General features: G+C 37.0%; 1 protein-coding gene across 4 annotated transcripts in view; it reads left to right on the top strand.

The window, feature by feature from the left end:
- Positions 1–24039, top strand: part of LOC126337296 (transcription factor IIIB 90 kDa subunit) — a 342489-nt gene that overhangs the window by 278112 nt on the left and 40338 nt on the right. For all 4 annotated transcript variants that reach the window (XM_050001455.1, XM_050001456.1, XM_050001458.1 and 1 more), the window contains 3 exons: positions 1053–1146; positions 7174–7303; positions 16642–16750. In XM_050001455.1, coding sequence (XP_049857412.1) covers positions 1053–1146; positions 7174–7303; positions 16642–16750 — 333 coding nt within the window. The remainder of the gene's footprint in view (positions 1–1052; positions 1147–7173; positions 7304–16641; positions 16751–24039) is intronic.

Genomic DNA, 24039 nt, shown 5'->3' with positions numbered 1-24039 from the left:
CATTAAATTCAAGTTTACAATTTTTTTCACAAGTGACACACTATGCATTTTGTTTCAGCCATTTAATCCTAGTATTCTTTCATCACTGCTGCTATTTAAACTCAAATTTGAAAGCCACATAAGATTGTCTTATTGTCTTATTAATCTGTTAGTAATTTGTGCAACAAAATTTTATGCTGCTGCTTGAAATGAACCAATACAGGGGCTGTACCTGGAAGTTGAAATTTATGAACAGTCTAGTTATTTACTTAACTTTCAAATATGGGTAAGAAAGGGCATGGGACTTTATACATAACAAGGGTTTTAATTAAACATGATGCTAAGTGTTTCAAATGTGCTTAAATATATTTAATGGCAAGAAAAGTTTTGTTTTTTATGGCTATCTTATTTACTCAATCAGTTTTACTTGTACATGATACTTTACTTCTACTAGAAAATGACATAACATAGTAGAATTCTTACAATTGTCACTCCCAAAAAAAAAAAAAAAAAAAAAAAAAAAAAAAAAAAAAAAAAAAAAAAAAAATGGTTCAATTGGCTTTGAGCACTATGGGACTTAACTTCTGAGGTCATCAGTCCCCTAGAACTTAGAACTACTTAAACCTAACTAACCTAAGGACATCACACACATCCTTGCCCGAGGCAGGATTCGAACCTGCGACTGTAGCAGTCACGCGGTTCCAGGCTGTAGCGTCTAGAACCGCTCAGCCACTCCGGCTGCCTCACTTCCAAACACAGCAGAGCATTTCAGAGCAGGTATAGTGGTATTCATGACAGTAGATTTCTAATGCTGAAAATTAGAAACACACTACAGAATAGTTGCTCAATTATAGTGTATATTGTGAAAAAATAAAGTTCAGAAGAATTACGAAGTGGAATTACAGAATTTTAAGCCCCATTTTTCACAAAGTTAATTATTTGATGTTGAAAGTATTTTGTCTGCATAAATTCAGGCTTTATTTTAGTTCTTGTTACTGTTAATGACATTATTTTTACTGAATGCCATTATTTGTACTGGCTGCCATTACTAACGTCATTACCTATCTTTCCAGCTTTGTTGATTGCTGCCCGACTACATGAGTTCAGTCGCACAGTCTCTGATATAATTAAAATAGTAAAAGTTCATGAATCAACATTGAAAAAAAGGTAAGTTTCTGCTAATAATGTTTCGGGTTTCTTGTGGAGACATCAGTCACAAGGGTGTGGTACTATTCTTAACTTGGATTTACAATAAATTTACATGTGCTTTATTGCTACCTTCTCTGTGCATTATGGTTTGGCAAACAGTAATTTTGGGGCTTACATCTGTTTCATGTAACACAGTTAGATTTAGAAATACACTTCCTGTCAAGGAAAGTGAAGGACTCAGATGCAGAAGAGGAAATCAAATGAAACTTCCCAGGTTGAGAGGGCATGCAATTTTATTTCAATGATTACAAAGTCAAATCAAGTTGCCAGTTTGAGCCCACTTATCAGTTTAACATTAGATCCCATCTGGCCTGAGTGCAAACACTGATTCAGTTGGAAAGGGCATTATAAAGCTGTTGTACCTCCCTTGAAACTAGCTGGCCAACAGCTGCTGTAACTAGTTGATATCCTGTATACTGACACTAGGACGGAGTTGACATCCAAGCTGGTCCCACAAATGCTCTGTTAGAGACAGGTTTAGGGAACCTGCTGGCCATGGTAGCACCCTGATATGCAGATAGTCCATAGAGAAAAGTGTTGTGTGGATGGGCATTGTCCTGTTGAAAAATGGTACCATGATACTGCCACGTGAACGTAGCACATGAGGACACTGGATGTCCATGATGTACTGTTTAGCATGCGAGTTCACTCAGTCAGTACTAGCTGTGACCAAAAGTCACACTTGATGGCATCCTACAACATGATGCTAGGAGTAAAACTGCTGTGCCTCTCCAAAACATTGAAAGAACGGGATCTCTCCTCATGTTTCTGCAATTCAAACTGATGACAGTCATCTGGGGTAGTGCAGAACTGTGATCAATCAATGCGTACAATACTATGCCAATCAGCAGCAGTCTGTTCTTCCTGATCATGGCTCCACTCCAAACACAGCTGTTTGTGTTGAGACATCAATGGCAGCCTATGCACCTGCTGCTAGTCTCTGACCAGTGGTTTGGGACGATACAAAACATTACAGGGAGTCCTTTTTCTCAAGTCACAGGCACAGACGTGAAGAGGTTACATTGTGTTTGGTGTCCAGTATGGCGATCCTCCATTGTGTGGCCAGATGTGATAACCAGAACCCTGTCGATGAGTCTGCATGCCCTTACATTTCCATGAAGTCTAATGTCATACCACTGTGACATCAGGATATGTGATGAATTATGATATTGCGTGCTTCAACCAGTCAGCCAAATGGAGCCACACAATGAGACCCCTTTCAAACTCTGTCATGTGCAATAACTGCATCCCACATGAGTATGTGACATATCTGTCCCCATAGTCATCACTCATCATCTGACACTGCTCATTCTCCTTATACGCCCTACTGGGTGTGGTGACAATGCTAAACATGAACAACACTAATGAACTTTGGTTGCCATTCTACCTATCGCAGAGAACTGCAACTCTAGTCATTTACATACATGAAGATGATGTGTGCATATGTACAATGTTACACTGACACCTAACCATGTCTCTTTGGTGTTTTACTTTTAGTGTCAGGGAGTGTAAAGTATTGTCAAGTCTTGTTGGGAAAACTACTGTGAAGAAAAGATCAAAGCTGACATTAGATGTTCTCTACCAGTACTATCTGAGATCAAATCAGTACCGAAATCATCAAATAAAATTACTTCCCAGGTATCACTTGACTTCCTCTGTTTATGAACTTTCCTGTCTGATTGTTGCATCTCAATGTGATTTTTGGGAAGAGTTAAGCTAATCAAGGTGGATGTCAAGTTTTGCTCTCAAAATACTTGGATTTCAACTTTTACACCATTCTCTGTGAGCCTACATAAGGCGTGCAAGTTCCAAATGCAGTCAGGGGTGGATCTGGTTGTATGAATTATGGAGTGACGGAAATGAACACCAGACACCATATATTTTTGACTCACTATATGAGAACTTACTGTAGAGACACAGTGATCTATATACCCAGCAGTATCTATGCAGAAGTACTCTGTCAAGTCCTACTTATAGCTAAAAGAAAATTCTGACATACCATATGAAACAGCCTGTTTCCATACAGGGACAGAAAAAATTGAACTAGAAGGTGCACTTGTTGAAAGGGCAGAATCACAATATGTTTGAAATTTTCATCATTACCATTCCAGTAAATCACTGTTATTATATGAGTCTCTGCCAGATTCAAGCCTTTTGATTTGATGTAATGTCAGCAGCTATCATGTCAAATGTAGCTGTTTATTAATTTGAGCATTTGACCTCATGAGACAAAATGGATTCCACTTGAGACCTTCCTATCCCAAAAGAATATGAATACTGAGGATTGAACCTGAGAGCTCCATGTTAGTTTCCATGGAAGAAAATAATTTTTTTTAATTCTCAATTTTCTGGTTGTCGTTATCCTTTCAGTTGCATTTGTTGGTGACAAATTTAAATAATATTGATTTCAGAGCGAACTGTGCCATCTTTAGGCACATTACAATGGTGCATAAATCAGTTTAAATCTGTAGTCTGTGTCATTTTCTGACAAGAGTATGGAGAACGTATTTTCCATGTATCAGCAAACCTGAAGACATACAGAAAAATATATTGACTTCATGAATACAGCTGAGTGGATGGAGAAAGGTAAGGTAATGAAAAGTATTTTTTTCACTTTAGAAGTCTTAATTGTCAGACCCTCCCCCACTCCTCATCTTTCATTACCATAGAAGCTATAAGATTATCAGTCATTTGTTGAAAGGCCAAATGATAACTTAATTTTTAACTGCATGGAGTGTCAAAATAAGAAATCTAGGGAGTGTGATGTCATGAAACAGTGTCAAAGGATATGAAAGAAATGCACTGATAGAACAAGGAGTGGGACAGGATTTTGGCCTATCCCCCATGCTATTCAATTGTGTACATTGAGCTAGCAGTAAAGGAAACCATGGCTGCCAGGGATGACTAAGGACTGCAAAATCAGTTAAACTGGATGTATAGTGTCTTAAAAAGATGTTATAACATCGGAAATGATAATGGAATGTAGTCAAATTAATTCAAATGATGCTGGAGAGATTAAAGTAGGAAATGAGAAACTAGAAGTCCAAATGAGTTTTGCTATGTGAGCAGCAAACTATATAAAGTTTCAAAAAGAGCTACAAAAGAATACAAAAGATTAGATGGCTAGATCGAGTAGATAATGAAAATGTACTGAAACAGATCAGAGAGGAAATATATTTATTGCATGTCTTGTTTAAAAGAAGTGATTGGTTGATATAAATGATCCTGAACTATTAAGGAACAGTTAATTTGGTAAAGAAGGAAGTGTAGGGATAAGAACTGTAAAGGGAGACTAAGGCTGGAGTACAGTAAGCCACTTCAAATGGATGTAGCTTGTCATAGCTATGCTCAGACGAAAAGACTTGCATGGTATAGATTATTGTGGAGAACTGTATCAAATTGAACTTTCAAACTGAACATCACAACAAGAAAACCACAACAACAAAGTATGATTTACCACTGTTAACTATACAATTCTGTTTATTGATTTTGCAAGTATTATGATATAGTGTAATGGAGAAACTTAATGGATGAAAATGTAAATAAAATTTCTTTGAAAAGTCTTAACTGGTTCTCAGCAAATGAACTGAAACTAAACTTAAATGAAACACACATGCTATTTTTTCCTGCACAGGGTTTGACTACATCATAGAAATGATGAGATAGAAGCCTTAAGCTGTCAACAGGCACACATAAAAGAGAAAATCTAGCTTTTGGAATAAATCCTTTGTCGAGCTAGAGTACAAAAAATGCACTCACACACTCCTCCATGTGATGCATGGGTACCGGAGCTGGTGGGGCGTGCGCACTATGAGAATAACACAAAAAGTGGATTGCAATGACATGACAGGAAAGAGAAAGGGGTAACTGTTGGATAGAGGGTGTGGGCAGTGGAATACTGGAGATTGCGGCCAGGAGAGGTAGAGCAGCAAAGGATGTGTTGCAAAGATAACTCCTATCTGTGTAGGTCAGAGAAGTTGTTGCTGGAGGAAGAATCCAGATGGCAGGGGCAGCCATTGAAATCAAGCATGCCTTGCTTTGTTTGCCTCAGGATGATCAAATTTGTTCTTGGTCACAGTCTAGCAATGACCATTCATTCTGTTGGACAGCTGGTTGGTTGTCATACTGACATAAAAGGCTATGCAGTGATTGCAGCAGAGGTGGTATACGATATACAGCTGCTTTCACAAGTAGCTCTGACTCTGATGGGATAGGATAAGCCTGTGACAGGACTGGAGTAGGATGTGCTGGGTAAGTGGATTGGGGAGATCTTGCACCTGGGTTTTCCACAGGGATATGGCCCCTGTGCCAAGCAGTTAAGAGTAGGAGTGGCATAGTGATGAACTAGGCTGTTGTGTAGATTTGGTGGATGATGGAACACCACATAAGGGGGGGGGAATGATTTTAGATAAGATGTCCCTCATTTCCGGGCACGATGATAGACAAATCAGAGACCTGGCGAAGGATGTGGTTCAGTTTCTCCAGTTCAGGACGACATTTAGTGATAAGATGGGTGCTCTTATATGACTGATTCTTGTGGATGGTGAGAGGATGATCAGGCTGTGAGGACATGGCATGAGAAATATGTTTGTGGAGTATGTTTGGGCATTAGTGCCTGTGTGTAAAGGCTCTCATCAGACCTTCAGCAAGGGAAGTTATCATCACTGTCGATACACTGTCCACAGATGGCCAGGCTGTATAGGAGAGATTTTTTGGTGTGTAAGGAATGATAACAGTCAACATGAGTGTACCAGTGGTGGTTTGTGGGTATAATGTGGACAGAGGTGTGGATGGAGCCATCAGAGAGGTGGAGGTCAGTGTCCAGGAAGATGGCATATTGGATTGAAGAGAACCAGATGAAACAGAAGGGAGAGAAGGTGTTAAAGTTGTGGAGAAATGAGGATAGGGTGCTTTGGCCCTGAATCCAGATAATGAAGATATCAGTGAACATGAACCAGAAAAGGCTTTGGGCTTTTGTGAGGTTGGGAATGTTTCCTATAAATGCCCCATAAAAACATTGGTATTGGAGGGTGTCGTGCCAGTGACCATGGCTGTAACATGCATTTCTTTATATACCTTCTCTTAATAGGACAAGTAGTTGTGTGTTTGGTAAGGACTAAGAGGAATGAGGTAGTAGGTTTGGAGCCTGAAATACATCTTGAATAAATACACAAATGTTTATTTCCAGAAACAGATGTGTTGTGGAGGCAGAATATGACCCCACAGTCTCAGACAACATTAAAGTCTTATAAGAGACAACATCGCAAGGAGGGAAAATTTCCAAAGGTGTAATTCCCTTACCAACTATATCATAGTTTCATAGTAACTGCTTTGGTGTGTTGGGTCCATATTTTTTTGAGGAAGGCTACTGGGACTTTGAATTAATAATTGTGCCATTCTAGGAACTTTTTAACCAAGTTGGTTGATCTTGAAAGTGTATGTGATTTAAACTAAATGGAGGCCACAGATTACATTTCTCATAGTTCACTTTCATTTTTAGAGAAGTGTTACCACTCATCTTATTTCTTTGATTGGTAACATTAGTGGGCTCATCTGATCACCTTATCAGACCAGTGTGAATCTCTTCTTAGAAGATACCCGAACCCCAGATCTGCAGTTTGTAGTTTTTGAACTACTGAACTGTTAAAGAAAACATTGGTGCAAATCTCTTCAATAACAGCAGTGTGATCTGTAAAAGTAAATGAAAAATACAGCATTTGGGATCTTTCATGAATAAAAAAAATTATAGTATTCTCTGTTTTATGTGATTTTTATGCTTTTCAAAATGTAGAAGTTAACTATGCCACTTCTTTTTGTATGCTATAACTGAACATGTTCCAATATTTGAATTTAACTACTTTGAAATGTGTAATAACATTGGTTTTGATGGTTTAAATTCAAGTGAAATGAAGTGAAAAGTTGTTTTGATGTAATTGTTTCATAATTACTTGTAAATATAAATTTTGATGCCTACTATACTTACAGACTAATAGAGTTCGGTGAAACACCTTCAAGTGCGCTGACTCTTGAAGAATTTATGACAATTGATTTAGAAGAGGAACAAGATCCACCATCGTTTAAGGCAGCTCGGAAGAAAGATAAAGAAAGATTAAAGGTAAGTTTCTAATGTAAAATGAGAGCTCAGTGAATATATTAATGACTTGCTTAATGAATTATCATAAAATTATTGGCATTGTCATTGCAGTTCTGAAACTCTAATTTGTGTCTTTTTCAAAAGGTGAATATCCTTGTTGCATTATGCTAAGTCAGTCATATTTACATTTCTTTTCACAATTAACAAATCTTTTGTTCACTCATTTATTATCTTGTGCTTCACTCTTTGGTACTTTTTGTGTGTCCATATCACCTGTTAATGTACAGGTGTTATGGAAATGTAACACATTTTGACTATTTTCTATTTGGAGAAGTTTACATTTCTCAATAAAATGAGGCAGAATGAGAAAGAGATCAAATAATACTTTAAGTAAAGAATCATTATAAGCAGTTTGTTTGTAACTGTACTAGACATTAAAATCTTGGTACTACAGCTTTATTATCTAAGTAAGTGTAACAGAAGTTAATGTATATGTGCATTATGAAATAAGTAAAGTATGTTTCATAACTTAAATTTTTGTGTAGATGTCATTGGTATTGAATGGACAGAAATGAAACCAATATTTTCTTACAAGAAATAATGTGCTATGTCTCATGTAACTTCCCATGCATGAACCTCCAGTTCGTGTAATATATGCAGTTTTGCTTGGTATATGTCATGTTTTGAACCCCCAGAAATAAGTTGCAAGGCATGAGGCCAGGACTTCTGGCAAGCTACTCATAATATCGTTGTTATCACAACCAATGTCTTGGAAGCTTTTCATTCAGGGATGCACAGAAAGAATGTTGAGTGGCTGTTGTCCATTTTGCATGAGCATGAATTCATTGATGTTCTCTCAATCAGCCATGATAGGGTGCCATGTACAGTTATTCAGGATTTGAAGCTAGTAGTTGATATTTGTATTTATTTTTACTGTATTAAACATATATTGATTTCATCAATATATGAGCAGCTGATAGTGTTCTGTATGAAGTTTTGTAAATTCTTGGTCCGAAATATTAGATACAAACCACAGGTAATAGTAAAAGAGGGGTAGCAGTGACTTTTTTCATAGTAGCTGCTTTTCTCCTAGTAGGAAGTCATCTCATAAGGAAAGTAATCTGTAAATATTGCATGATGCTAGTAGAGAGAAGAATGTCAAATTACCAGCTGCTGATACAGGAATAGCTACAGCAGCAGTGGCATACGAACTATTCTTTCTTTTTTGGGAAAGGGGGGGGGGGGGGGGGGCAAGGAAATGTATTCAGTGATTTTTTTTTGGGGGGGGGGGGATAGGGGAGAGGACAGTGGGGAAGGGAAAGGGGTAAAGGACGATGATCAATGATAAATATTCGCTGAATTTGTGTAATATGAATTAAACATACATCTTTCAGTGAAACCATTGAGCACACATAAATACCAGCAATTTGAAGATTAGTGTTTAATGTGCCAATAATAATGAGGTCATTAGGGACACAGCATAAGCTTCATTAGGGATGGATGGGAAGAAAATTTGCCATGCCCTTTCAAAGGGTTCATCCTGGCATTTGCCTTAAGCAATTAACAGAAGTCATGGAAAACCTGATAATATGGGAAAGTTGTGGCAGTTCCACCTGCTTTATATTTCTTCATTTGTTAATTGTTCTCCTCAGTGTTGATGTACTGTGTTGCTACACTGGCTGAAAAAGTGGGTTGCGGATTCTGACACTGCACTACTGCGAGTTATGTAGCCAACAGGTGCACAGTTGTGTTTCATAGTACTTTAGTTTCACTATTCACAACACTCAGTATTGCACAGTTATATGGCCAGTGCACTATTATTTAATCTTCAATAAGCCTCATCAATAGTTAGCGGGTGAAACTCCAAATAGTCCTACAATAGTTTCTTATTAAATATCTATGAGCAGTAAAACCTAACCACAAAGTTCACAGTTCTTGAAGAATAATCAGGTACATATGGAGCAGACACTGTCACTGTTTTTACCTACAGCCTAATTGTTTAACACTTATTCCACAGTTAATTTGAAGCATTGTTGTTGTTCTAACCAACACAGGTTACTCATCTGAAACTTGACCATGGACTGACTGTCTCTTGACAAAAAATATCGGGCCCTTATATATCATCACAATAATTGGTACTGAAAGTACTCGTTGTTTGAAGTTAAATTTACAGAAATTACAATCAAAACTTAACTCATAAAATAATCTGAGTACATCGAAAAATTGCAACTTTTTAACAGAAATTCTGCCAAATTATTTGTTTAAATCATGAAATTAACAAATATAGTTATGCAAACAATACTTTTGACAGAACTGTTTAATTACTTTGGAATTCATGAAGGGCCGGCCTATGCTAACATGTTTTCGAATAGATCTAAATAGATACTTTAAGATTACTATTAATTTGTCTTCCAAATGTTTACAATTATTACAGAATTTATACTTGTTTATAAGTCAACAATAGAATTTGAGTTACAAAACAATTACTGATATCACCATATAATGTAAGTTACTAACTAGGAATAACCAAGGTAAATTAGAAAATCAATTACATACATAAAACGAAGCACAAAATTAGATCCAGTGTTATATTCTTTTAAAACTGAGGGCCAATCTTTCTCTTTTTATGAAAATGCAGATTATGCTTATGTATGTTAGTGGTAAATAGTTCAAAGTAACAAAACAAATTTAAGGAGGCAGATGGCAAAACAAGAGGGGGATCAAAATTAGCCCAGCTTGCTTCGTCACAAAGTGTGTTAGGCATTTAGTGCTATGGATAGACCTCATTACTACTACTACTACTACTACTACTACTACTACTACTATGACGACTACAGTTACTATTTTACAAGAACTGTTTTTCACATGTTAATGAAAGGAAGAAAAATATAATTTCTTTCACAGGTGCACGTATGGCTTCTGGTCACAATTTTGTTGGTTATTACCTGTAGATTATAACTGAATAAGTTGCAGAATGGTTGGAAATTAATGAATTGGGATCTACATAAGTTGAAAGAACTACAGGTTTCTGAGAATTTCAAAGGGAGCTTTAGGCAACAATTGACTGAAATAGAGATAAGGAACACAACAGAGGACACCTGGGTTGCAGTGAGAGATGAGACAGTGAAGTCAGCATAGGATCAAACAGAAGACAAGGCACAGTAGAAGTTCTTGGATAATGTACTTGACAATAGAAGAATATATAAAAACGCAACAAAAGAAGCAGTCAAAGGAGAATCCAAGAGTATAAAAACTGAGACTGACAGAAAGTTGAAACCGATAAAGCAGAGATGACTGAACAAAAAATCTTAGGTTGTAGAAGCATGTGTGACTATGGGAAAGATAACAGCAGCATAAATGAAAATTAAAGAGACCTTTGGAAAAAAAGAGAAGCACATGTATGAATATTAAGAGCTCAGATAGCAAGCTCGTACTGAGCAGAGAAGGGAAGGCTGGAAAGAATACACAGTGTGTCTGTGTAAGGGAAACAGATATGAAGACTTTATTACAGAAAGCAAGGAGGGAGTAAATGAAGATGAAATGAGAATATGATATTATGGAAAGAATTTGACGGAGCATTGAAAAACATAAGTTTAAAGATGCCTGCCACAGTAGACAACACTTCATCAGCATTGTTGAGAACTTTGGGACAGGCAGGCATGACTAACTGCTTCTATACCAGACAGATAAAATATCCTCAGATTTCACAAAGAATATAACAACTTGCCAAAACTGACCATAGTGAAGATCAATTTGATATCTGGAGACATGGAGGCACACACAAGGCAATACTGCCCCAATGACTTACCCTAGAATATAGGTTGAAGAAAGGTAAACTTATGTTCATAATATTTGTAAATTTAGAAAAAGCTGTTTAACAATGTTGGCGTCAAAGGGCATGTAAGGGCAGCAGTAATCGAGAAGGCAATGAGATAGGGCTATGGTCTCTCCCCAATGTTATTAAATCTTTGCACTGAGCAAGCAGTAAAGAAAACCAAAGAGAAATTGGGAAAGGGAATTGAAGTTCAGGCAGATGAAATAAAAATTCTAATTCTGTCATAGGCAGCAAAGGAAGAGCAGTTGATTGGGATGGATATTGTCCTAAAAAGATGCTATAAGATAAGAATTAATAAAAGTATATGAAATGTAGTTGAAATGAACTAGGTATAGCTGGTAGAAATAGATAAGAAAATGGCACGCTATAGAATCAGTCAATGACTTTTGCTATTTGGGCAGCAAAATAACTGATAGTGGCTGAAATGTGATATGAAGTGAAAACTGGCAATAGTAACATAAGTGTTTTTGAAAAAGAGTCATTTGTTGAAACAGAATAAAAATTTGCATGTTAGGAAGTATTTTCTGTAATGTAATGAGGGTAGTCACCTTGTTTGGGAGGGAAATGTGGAAAACAAGCAGTCCAGAGAAGAAAACAACATAAGCCTTTCAAATATAGTGCTAGAAAAGAATGTTGAAAATTAGATGAGTAAATTGAATAATTAATAAGGAAGTACCAAACTGAAATGAAGGAAAAGAAATTTATGGCACAAATTTATTAAAAGAAGGAATCAGCTGATAGAACAGATTCCGAGGCATCAGGGAATTAGTCAGTTTGGTAATGGAAGTAAGTGTGAGAAGTAAAAATTGTAGAGGGAGATTGTGGTTTGACTACAGTAAGCATCCCCAAATGAATGTGGTTTGCAGTAGTTCCAGAGAGATGAAGAGGATTGCATGGGATAGACTAGTGGGGAGAGCTGCATTGAGACAGTCTTTTAACTGAAAACCAAAAAAGTAATAACAGTTTCTTTGAAAAAGGAGAAGGCATTGTTTTTCTTAAATCTTTAAAATTACATATTATTATGTCGTTTTCCAGTTTGGGAAACAAATTCTTTCATGAGATCCATGATATTAATTTTTCCAGTTCTGTCTTGATTAACATGAAGAAGTAGTAGATGGGTGAATCTCAACTGTCTCATTGTCAACCTGAGACAAGCTTTAAGTCTTTACAAGGCACCTAATGACCTCTCAGAGGATGCTGGTGATACTGGAACAGTGATCAGAGTGATCAGGTGAATAACTTGTTGAAACAGTTCCTTAAACCTACCACATTCTGCAGTAAGTTGTCTTCCATTAAAGGATGCATTACATGGTTGTACACCAGTCATAATGGTTCACAACATCTACAGAATATTTCACTTCAACTGCATAAGATTTGGATTGGTCAGTTTTTTGAAAATTCCAAACACTTAAATAGTGGCTCTCATATAAAAAAAAATAACTTTTTGACTGCATTACTGGTAATCTTTTATGTGTCTGACACCTGCTTTACTTACAACTGAGACAATAATATCATTCCATTTGATATCCCTACAAAGTGTTTCACTCAGCTGTTTGTACAAATTGACTAATTCCAGGTGTGACTGGTTGGTACTGTATCCACAGAATACTAATTTTTTTTCATTTTATGAAGTGCTCAGTTTTACATTTTAGAACTTATGAAGCAAACATTTAAATGCACGTGCCAAAGGCAAAGGAATCCTTTATAATATTTGTTTTGAATGATTTTAATATGGTATCATTCTGAATTAATATGATCCTACAAATTGTGGAACCAGATTTCCCTGTAGGGAAATTGGAAGTACATACACACAATCAGATACACAAGTGACTAAAGAAAATGCTTGAGTCACAACCACATATCATATCAGATAAATACATTAGTGATCATGCTTCTTTGAAACTCCCACCTATTAAAAAAATTGTTTCGTTCAATAATTGAGATGCACTTTCTCTGTTCTCATGTACTCTCATCACAGTTTTTAACTTACTGCTAGGTAGGTATTTACATTTTACACTTTTTTGTAAATATATTGTTACAGTCATTATCATCTTCTGCATCATCATGTATTGTTTCTTGCCACCAGCTTGTTCTCTCTTGCTACTCTGCTCCAGTCTTTTTTACTTTTCTGGAGGCTTTCTTCCACTCCTTTTAGACATACGCCACTTTCCACTTGGCCTTCCTCTTGACCTCCTAGCCCACATCTTCATCTCATGCATCTTCATATGTCCCCATATTGTCCTCATCCATGCTCACACCATTTTAAACTTTTTTCTCAATCTTATTTTCTAGGGCCACATCATGTATTATTGCCCTAATCCTTTTATTTCTGACCATAATGTAACAAAAATGGAAAATTTGTTGTTGAAATGAAAAAGAAAAAGCTTTTGGAATGCATCCAGTGTGTTCTGAAAGTAGTGAGAATGCTTTAAATGTATCTTCTGAACAGACTGTATAAGAGTGGGATAGAGGTTCTAGGGGGGTTCCCTAATCATTTAGCTCGCACATCACACATTTACAAGACAAGGAGGTGAGCTGGGCCCAGATATAATCTCTATGATAACACACAAAACAAAGACTACACGATTCACACATAGAGGATGTACCCAGCAGTAGTGCAGGGAGGACATCTAGCCATGTAGTTAAAATAAAATAAACATGTCACATCATGGAAACTGGAGGCCCCTTATGATAGGATAAATGCTAGGAAAGAGAGGGGTATAGGTTATATGGATGTACCTCATGCACATGGCAGTATTTTTACTTGTGCATCCAAGCCATCTGAACAATTCTGCTTTATTTTTCCAATTAATTGTAGATGGAAACTTCTCTCTTGCAATGAATTATATTGTACAGCAAAATCTTGTATGAGAATATAAAATTACTATAAAGAATTGCAGAAATGTTGAAGGAAGTGCATTTCAAAGCTGTTTAATTGTTAGTGGAAGATTTAACTACATGGTCCTCAGAGAGAGCTGCAAACCTGTTTGGGCAGAAAAAGTGATCCAATTTTAACATCATTCTCAGAAAACAATGGAATGTTGTGCTTGAAGACTCTGTGTGAATATGAGACTAAATGCAGATCTTGTAGGAAAAATAGCCAGGTATTGCTTTCAAATGGTTCAAATGGCTCTGAGCACTATAGGATTTAACTTCTGAGGTCATCAGCTCCCTAGAACTTAGAACTACTTAAACCTAACTAACCTAAGAACAACACACACATCCATGCCCAAGGCAGGATTCGAGCCTACGACCGTAGCAGTCGCACAGCTCCAGACGGTAGCACCTAGAACTGCTCGGCCACTCTGGCCGGCAGGTATTGCTTTGCTGTTGCTAATCATGATATGTAGAAACCGAGCAAAATGGTCAGGGTACTACAGAATGAAAATTGTTTATGCATCCTGTGATTGTAGCATACTGATGCTTATAGTACTAAAAGAGAGGAAATAATTCAGAGTGTCCGGCTTTCCAATCACCTCAACCAAGATGAATATAGAAGTAGGAATATAAAGTATGAAGGAATGCCTGTGCTCCATCCTCCCCCTACCCTTTGTACGAGGATATTTAGTCAACATTATATGTGTCAGCTGTATATAATGACGATAAAGAAAACAAGAGTGGTGAAGGGGGGGGGGGGGGGGGGATCCATTATTTTCCTTTAAAGAGTGCAGATTTTGACAGTTCAGGGGCTTTGTTTTTAATTTTGCTACCCTGAGTTGAAACTTATTTAAAAGGTTATTATTTTTACATTGTCTCAACATTTAGTCTGTTAGTCATAAAAAGGCTTGACAAGTTCCATCAGTAGCACTTCCTCCAATCTGTCACTGCATTTGTATTGAATCTTACAAATGTTATTTTTGTTATTGTTAATAAAAGCTATTGTAACACAGAGGCTTTTTGAGGGAATACAGTGCCCAGAGCATGGCCACAAGGACTGTGCTGGCCAGTTCCTGTTACAAAGAAAGATAATTTGATTAATTTGATAATTCTTACCACAGATTCAAATTGCCTACAAAAGTTCAAACTCATTGATAAAAATCTGATACCAGACAGATCTTTAATTAACAATCCATAAACAGAATCACTCATTTTATGCAGTTAGAGTAATTTTCACCAACCGACCAGCATCACAAAAACACTGCTTACATGGAGGACCATAAATTGGAGGAGGCAGGTTAATTTTCACATTATCAATTTAGTTATTGTAGAAAATGCTGAAAATGGCAAATTTCCTTAACAGTTCCTGGACATTACATTTGAATATAAGGTGAAGCCACTTGTTAATGTAGGCATACCAGTTTTCCCTCATTTGGAGACTTTGCACCCAAACAGGTGTCCTAGCCTGAGAGGAAAAGAGACTGAGCCATCCTCTGGGGCAAGGTTGCAGCAACAGTTCATTCTCTTCCAGTGTTATGGTGGCTGCCGGGAGCTATTTGTGAACTGTGGGCAGGCACACACTGTGCGCAGTGGCTGAGTTCACAAATAGCAACAAAAGTCATGCTCCAGCCAATCGGATGCTGATTTTTGACACCTTCACTTCACAGACTATGTTATTGCAAAAGTTACCGCATTTTATTACTCAAGCTCCTGTGGTGGGAGCAGCCATATATTAGGGCTATCCTTGTAGATCAACATGATTGATGTTCAGAAGCTAGCAGCAATAATTTTGGTTGCTACCTAGCAGTTACACAGTTTGCACAGTGAGTGCGCAGAATTGCAACCTGACAAAATAACCATAATGAGGTAAGCTTTGTTGTTCAGTTTCTTTGTTGTTCAGTTCCTGCTCCTGTTTCTGTTATGTAGATCTTATGGGTAGCATCTTGTCACTCTCTTGTTAATCATTCCTTACTCTCTAGGGACTGGATGTAATCTCATTTAACTTCACTGCATTTTAATGTTGTTCTTGTGTTAAATCCTTGTCCTACAGCAAGGTGACTTAATCAAGTCACTTAGATTTGTGAGTGCATGCTAGAAAACTTGTGACAGGGCTGCCCCATATTTGTGTGTTTTACAGCAGTATATACCAATTTTTTATCATATTCGCTGCAAATCATGTTCTGTAACTTTCCCAATGTCTCCTTTTTTCATTAAATGAAGCTCTCAATTAGGCAACAAAACACCTGTGGGGAGTAGTAGTCTGACACCTGAATGGTCCAGGGACCGCAGATCAACAGGTGAGTGTAACTTCCTGTCTGAGAGAGAAAAACAATAGGCACAACAACACCATACTGCACCAATCACTCAGTTGAAACAACAGATCAGCATTTACACTGTGGTTGAAAGGCACTACACACAATCTACCCCAACACTATACCCTTTCTTCCCATGGATAAAACTGGAAGGGAGATTATCTTGTATTGAGTTCATGTTACAAGGTTGCAGTCAATCTGTAAAATATAATTTTCATTGCTTGGTATGTATACTGTGTAGTCTTGTTCAAATTTATCTTCAGATAGTTATTTATCCAACATTTTCCTTTCCATTATTTCCAGTTAATGTTTACTGACAAGATATCTTTTTACAGATGTTGGAGGAAGAGGGTGTAGAAAAAGACTTTACAGAACTGCAGCGGGAGATTGAAAAACTTCTTGATGAAAGAAATAACAAGAAGCGGAAAAGAAAAGTTATAATAGGTGAGAATGAAAATTAAGATTGAGTATCTTTCATACATTTGATGTTTCTGTATGAGTTGAACAAGCACAGCTACTAATCTGTACCTTCTGAGCCTTATTTAAGTTTCATTTTGCCTAAACTACAAATATCAGTTAGAATGTTACTGTGTGTACAACAAAAATGTAGTAATAACAGATAAAAGCTTATCAAAGCTAATAGTAATAGCATTTCTGACAAATATGAGCATCTGTTTATGCTCTCAGGACAAGAACAGCTGCAGTAGATCTCACAAAAGAGCAGACTGAAAAATATGGTCAAGTTCTTAACTTCTTAAATTCTTAAAAAAGTTTTCATCTAGTTACAAATGGGTAACAGGAAAGAGGAGTATATTCACAGATGCTGAACTGAAGGGAAGCTCAGTCCAAACACTGGCTCAAAAGAGAGATAAACTACAAGAAATAAGTAGTATCATTTGACCAGTATCCAAGAATCAAGTACTAGATTAGTCGTAAGTGTAAACATTTAGTAGCCAGTAAGTCAAAGAGAAGAGTTAAACTGGATATAAATAGCAAAGAAATAAGCAGGTATATCTGGGAATGGAAGAAATATAAATGCAAAGACTATGATTGGGTGCAAAGTAGGTAAGGGGACATGATGGGTATAAGCAGAACAAGGAAGGAGGATAGTTAAAACGTAATCAGCTTTATTGGCTACATGTCAATTACTCAGTTATTTTAGTTGCTGTTTATTAAAGATGTATCTGAGTTCTGTAACTCAGATTGAATGCAGTTCCTCCACTTAAAGTATCATCTGGGTTCAGTTTTATGTAATTTTCAAGCAATGTGTGACAAGGACACCAAAAAAATGATGTAGTTGAAACATAAAATATTTAAAAACATATTTATTGTATCACAACACAGATAAAACTGACACAGGTTTATTGTCTAAAAACTGGTGTATGATTGGGCTACCACCATGGGGGCGTATAGAGACAACAATAACATGATCACTTGATGCATTATTTAGATTGAAGATAATGGAATTTACAATTGAAATATTGTATCCTTTCACAAAACTGGTTAAGTAATTTAACTTCGCATACAAATGCAATGTCTCTGATACAGATAGTCTACTGAAATATCACAGTTTTGGTATTAAAATTTTATAAAATATACATCAGTAACCATGTCTTAATTATTTCTGTTTATTACTTTCAAATTGTGGTAAAATTTTTGTTTCTGGCATGAATCCTGTTTTGTTATAGTGAGCTCCGTAGTAATTAATATTGCTGTTCTATTTAAAATTCCACAATGAATAAGCTGGCCATATGCTTATATAATTTTTAACATATTTTTGATTTGTAGAACATCATTTCCATAAACGTATCAGAACTGATTTAGTTTCATCTTAAGTCAACTAGTTCTCATTAATATAGTAGGTTAGAAATGTTACTGTTTAGACTCTGCATGTATACGGGGTGAAGAAAAATTCATGCACTTGGACTTCACAGTGTGATTCCTCACATACTAGCAGTACAAAAATTTTGTCTTGCGTATATTTCTGGCAGTAAATGAACATCAAAGACTGGCAATCTCACAATGCTGTAATCACCTGTAAGGTAACCACCTCCATCAGCATGTTGCAGTAGTGCTGTGTAGATGATGCAGCAGATAGCATTTATGGTTAGAATGCCGGAGGTTAAGGATTTGATTGTTGGTTGTGGCCTTTTTTTTTAATGTAGTCTGCCTTGTATGGTATTCAGCACCTTAATTGTCATATAGCAGTTACAGTGTGTCTTCTTCAAAACATTTGTACTTACATTCTATGAACACAGAAACTGGTGTACAATCATTTTCATTGGTCAGCTTTTGAAGAAACCTTTTACATGTTGTGAACGTGAATTGTTTTGCACTACTGCATTTAATAAATTCCAAGTCTGTTTTCTGTGTCCTGTCCCCCAATGACCCCATCGAATAGTATCAACTACTATACTTGCCACATTCAGCTCCATTACATTTCATTGGGGCCTTTTGTCATCAGCAGGGCTAGCAAAGTGCTTTCCAAATAATTTCCAAACTGTGTTACCATTTGTACGTGTCATCACCATGGAACCACTAATTATGCCTTTCAGCATTGACTCTGGTAAACATATGCCATTTAGTAAGTATCTCCATTTATTATTATTATTATTATTATTATTATTATTATTATTATTATTATTATTACTACTACTATTACCAAAAGAAAAATGTAGAAATATCATGTCCATTACTGTTAGGGAAACAGTGAAATCTGAAAATGAACATTTCACAATTAGCAGTGTCGGGATGAATTGTGTAGAACAAAAGCTGTCAACTCACTGCGACTAATGACGTGTTTATACTGTATGCGCTGTTTGCCAGACAGAGACTAGTTGCTAGCGGAGTAATGCACCCATTACAGACTACATGTGCAGTTGTACAGTTATTGTATTTTTTTGTGTTACTCTAAAACAGTATGGCAGACGTATGGCATGCACAAATGACGAATATGTAGATGTGCTTCTGGTCCTTGGTGCATCTGATAACCGGGCTGGTGTAGCCACTTGTGAGTATTCTGCTGGACGACTGGATAAAAATGTGTTTCATCATCTGGAGCTTTGTGTTCGGAAGACATGTTCTCTCCTTCTACTATTACTTAACAGAGGTCATCCATTGACTCGCTGTACTCCCACTACTGAGGAAGCTATCCTGAAGGTCATACACCAAGAACCTCAAAGGCAGTTGCACGGTTGTTGATATGCTGCACGAGCATGGGCTGTGCCTCTGTCACTACTCTTTAACGCAACACCTGCATTCTGTAGACTGTTGTCTGTACAGGCTTGGATCCAGGGGAGGGCAAGCAGGGGTATCTGCCTCAGGCAGCAATTTCAGTGCCACATTTATATTCTTGAAGAAAGAAATGTTGTTTCACAAAGCACCTAACATCCAGCACACTTTGGTCTATCAATTATTCGTATGATTTTGAAATGTGTCTCTGTTGGTTTTTGCATATTTTTGATACATTCTAGGTTGATTTGTGAATGAATCATAAGTTGATTTTTGAATGTTTAGTATACATGAAGCCTCTGCCAGGGGAATCCCCGTCACATCTGGAAATAAAAAAACTTTCCCACAGACAAAAGGGGGCTTTACGAGCTGACCCGAATAAACCTGAACGGGTGAATAATCTGTCAGTGTTTGTTTATGTAGTTGATTGAATGTGTGAATGATAATTTTTGTTATAATTATTAGCAAAATCCATAAATTCAGACTAACAGAGTGGAAATAAATGACTAACAGGAATAACAGGTTAGAAAGATCATGTATTATCTTCTCAGGTCCATGAAAATGAAATTTTGACTGAAAATTTTTGCCAGATCACTGCACTACCAATTGTACCCTCCCCAGTTAGAAGCCATTTAAAGTTCTGTTCTTCGAATACCAAGGAAAATGCATTGTATGAACACATAACAGCACCTAACCAGGGAATAAATGCGGGATAATTAAACTGCTGTATCTGGCGGGGTCAGTGGGGTTAGCAGGGGAATAAGTTTTCACAGTGGCAGGAATAGTTACAGAATTAGTAATGACAAGATTGTTTGTTAGAATGAGGAAGGAGAAGAAACAGGGGCATTCGAAAAATTATGAGGAAGAATATGATGATGCCAAGTTTATGTCAAAATTTCGTGCTACTACTTTTCAGCCTCATGCTTAAAAAACTGTAGCATATGAGTGAAATGTGAAACTATTTCCTAACATAAAACTTTTTACTTTTAGTAGACTTAACAGGCTTTTGATATCGGTACTTTGTGAATTATATTGTTATGTTATGTACATAAATGAGGTAGACATTTGTGCCAAAACAGTATTGCATATGTGGCATGTGTTACAATTGCTGCAATATTAGAAAGCCCTATTTCTTTTTATCTAGCCAACAGTGACAAAATACATGTATTCAAATCGAGAAACATACCAGTTTTGGGTACTACTTGTGTTAATGGCTTTTTCAGTATCACACAAAATTTCTTGTAGTAAAATGTTTGACGAAATTTGATGAGGTAATAGATTCTTTCATTGAAGGAAAGCACGTCATGTAAAGCTGTAGCAAGATTAGAGAAAAAAAAATCCTGGGATCTGAGCACTGAAGAAATAGGTACTGTCTTTTCTTTTGTCTTTACTGGTTTCTGTTTCGTATATTTAATTTTATCACATGAAAGAAAAAGTTTTAGCTAATAGGCAATAAAGAGGGCAAATTTTCTGGAGAATTCTTATTCTTCTGGTTATAAACAATGCCACCCAGTATTAATTCTGAGTTGTAAAGGGGAGTAGGATGTGAACGGACCAACTGGGAGGAAGAGAGGCACCGCAGGACATTGTAATTTCCACTGTCCTGAATATAGGTTTGTGACTTCCATTACAAAATATATATGTTTGAATTCCACAGAGCGAAATGCAGTGACATGCTGCGTGAAGAGGTGTGGCACACACTTTGGCACCCGTAAGACCAAATAACACGTCTTACATTTCCTCGAACACGTATATGTTTTATATATCAAACTCTTCAGAAAGATGTGCACTGCAAAATGAACATATTAATTTTTTTATTATTTTTTTATTTTTGACATCCTGTCTCAGATTATTGAGGGGGGCACTACTATCAAGTGTTTGCCTTTGTTCAGAAATATCATAGATCTGGGGCTGTGTCTGTAGATGTAATTCTGTCAGTGGTTCCAACAACTACAGGAAGCCAATGGCAACTTCATAAACACTGTAATAGGATCAGATGAAGCAACATTCACTCATGAGGGTGTCTTCAATGTGCACAATGCCTACCATTGGTGTGATGTTAATCTGCACATCATCCACGAGCATGGATGTCAAGTTCACTTTGGCATCAACATCTGTGTCAGAATATTGGCAGACAGGAGTTGGGGTCCCACTTGTTGCCTGTCAGGTTGACTGCACTCCCTTCAACTATTTGCCTGACACAATGTAAGATGTTCCACTCCATGTTCGGCAGAGTTTATCATTCCAATATGATGGTGCATTTCCATGCTTTGGAATTAATGTGCAACGGCATGTAAACAGAATATTTCCAGGGAAATGCCTCAGACAGGGAGGTACCGTTATGGCCTCCACATTCAACTCACTGAAATCCCCTGGATTTCTTCCTGTGAGGACACTTGAAGGAGCATGTGTATTTTACTCTGCCAACATATATGGAGGAACAGATAGCAGGTGCATATGCTGCTCTTTTATCTGTGGATGCAGCCATGTTGTGAAGAATCCAGAGCTGCATGATCCAGTGGGTCTCGTAATGTTTGGGCACGTGTGAGGGTCGTTTTGAGCATCTGCCCTGAGGACAATATACTCCTTTGTAAACATCATGCCATCAGTAATATAGAAGATATTATTGTCACTGGTTGCTCATGTGTTCACCTTAGCAGATGTGCTGCATGTAATGTAAATGACTGTTACATGTTGAGGGTTGTTTAACTGTGCATTCATCTTTAGCATCTCAACATTGTTATTCTGTCCTATGACAGGTCATTTGTTTCATCTGTCAATTTCTAGGTTGTCTGGCCACATTTTTGTTGTGTTCATCATTACAAAACATTGTACTATCTGAACATCAGATATGTTAAGAAACGGTGTGTACTGCCGTATTACATGGCAGAATGAAATTGTCAAATAAAAACAAATATGACTTGACACAGAGTTGAATCTCCACCATGCTAACCCAAAATGCTATCCACTGCACCAGCTGCACAACACTATCCTATATGGTGACAGAGGTAGTTAACATACATGTGATTACAGAGTTGCCAGAGTTTAATGTCCATTTACTGCCGCAAATAGGCGCAGGATGAAATTTTGTGACAGACGTTTTTGTATTACTAGCATGTGACAAATGGCACTGTGGAGTCCAAGTATGCAAATATTTATTCCCTCCCCCCCCCCCCCCCCCCTCCTGTATAACTTCAGGCAAGTATTGCATGATAGTATTGTAATCTCCAATATGTGTGCGATTGTACTCTTCATTCAATACTGACCCATTTTGCTACATTACAGGGTGCAGGTAAAGATCACACACACACACACACACACACACACACACACACACACACACACACACACACACAAAGAAAATATTGTATATTTCCTTAGCAGTGAAATTTTAATTGAGATTTTCTCTTGGTTGTATGGAGAGCTGAGCTCACTGTAAGTGCAGGTAGTCAGTTTTGTATTACTTTTGTAATATGTACCGTCTTGACTTGTTGCAGACCTTGTTAAAGATGCCCTGTTTATGAAAGAAATAATTTCCTGCTGTAAGATATGTTTCAAAAATTTAAATCTTTCATTAATTGTTTTGCACTCATTTTTTAACTATCACATTTATCCTCAAACAATGGAAAATCCAAGATGGAATAATGACAATATTATGAAAGGGATAGGTTGCTACTCACCGTACAGTCAGACAGGCGCAACAAAAAGACGGCTATACATTTAACCTTATGGCCAAAAGGCCTCCTTCTAAAGTACAAACCCCCACAACCACAACTTGCACACACATGACAGTTGCTGTGTGCAGTTCAGCCTTAACGGCCAGAGACAGTAATCATGTATATGTGAGTTTTGCTTGAGTGAATGTGTGTGTTATCTACTTTAGAAGAAGGCTTTTTGGCCGGAAGCTTAAATATATAGCAGTCTTTTTGTTGTGTCTATGTGCACTCAAATTTTTGTTGAGCTGTAATAAGATAGAACAATGCAGATTCTTTGTAGTTATTACATGAAGACTATCTCAATACAACAGTGCAAAAATTTGGCAGATAAAAAAAAAAAAACAAATGAAGTTGGTATATGCTGTAAAAGGAATACAAAGCTGATTAACTGTCCTCACCCAAAAGGAAACCTCAGCTCTCCAGGAGCCCAAGGAAAGATTTCAATCAATATTTCACTACTAAGTAGGATTTTGAGCTGTTGTGGGAAAAATAAAATTGTGTACGGAATAATAGATATAGTGTCTCTTTCTCTCATAAAACTTTCGCAGAACAAAAAGCTTTATTAGCACATCTGAACTTCAAGTACTCACTACTACATTAGACATTGATGACTTCCTTGTCAGATCGGCTTATTAGTGAAGAAAAGAGAAACATGACCATCATTTACAGGAACATATGGATACACACAAAAATAATGTGTACTAGCTTCAGGGGTACTGGTTGTGCTGTAAAGAAACCTATTTTAAATGGAAAGGTGCATTTTGGGTCTATGACTGAGTTATTTTT

Source organism: Schistocerca gregaria, chromosome 1 (genome assembly GCF_023897955.1).
Source record: "Schistocerca gregaria isolate iqSchGreg1 chromosome 1, iqSchGreg1.2, whole genome shotgun sequence".
In the NCBI taxonomy this organism is placed as follows: domain Eukaryota; kingdom Metazoa; phylum Arthropoda; class Insecta; order Orthoptera; family Acrididae; genus Schistocerca; species Schistocerca gregaria.
Note: the sequence above shows the minus strand (reverse complement) of the source record. Positions and strands in the feature narration are given on the sequence as shown.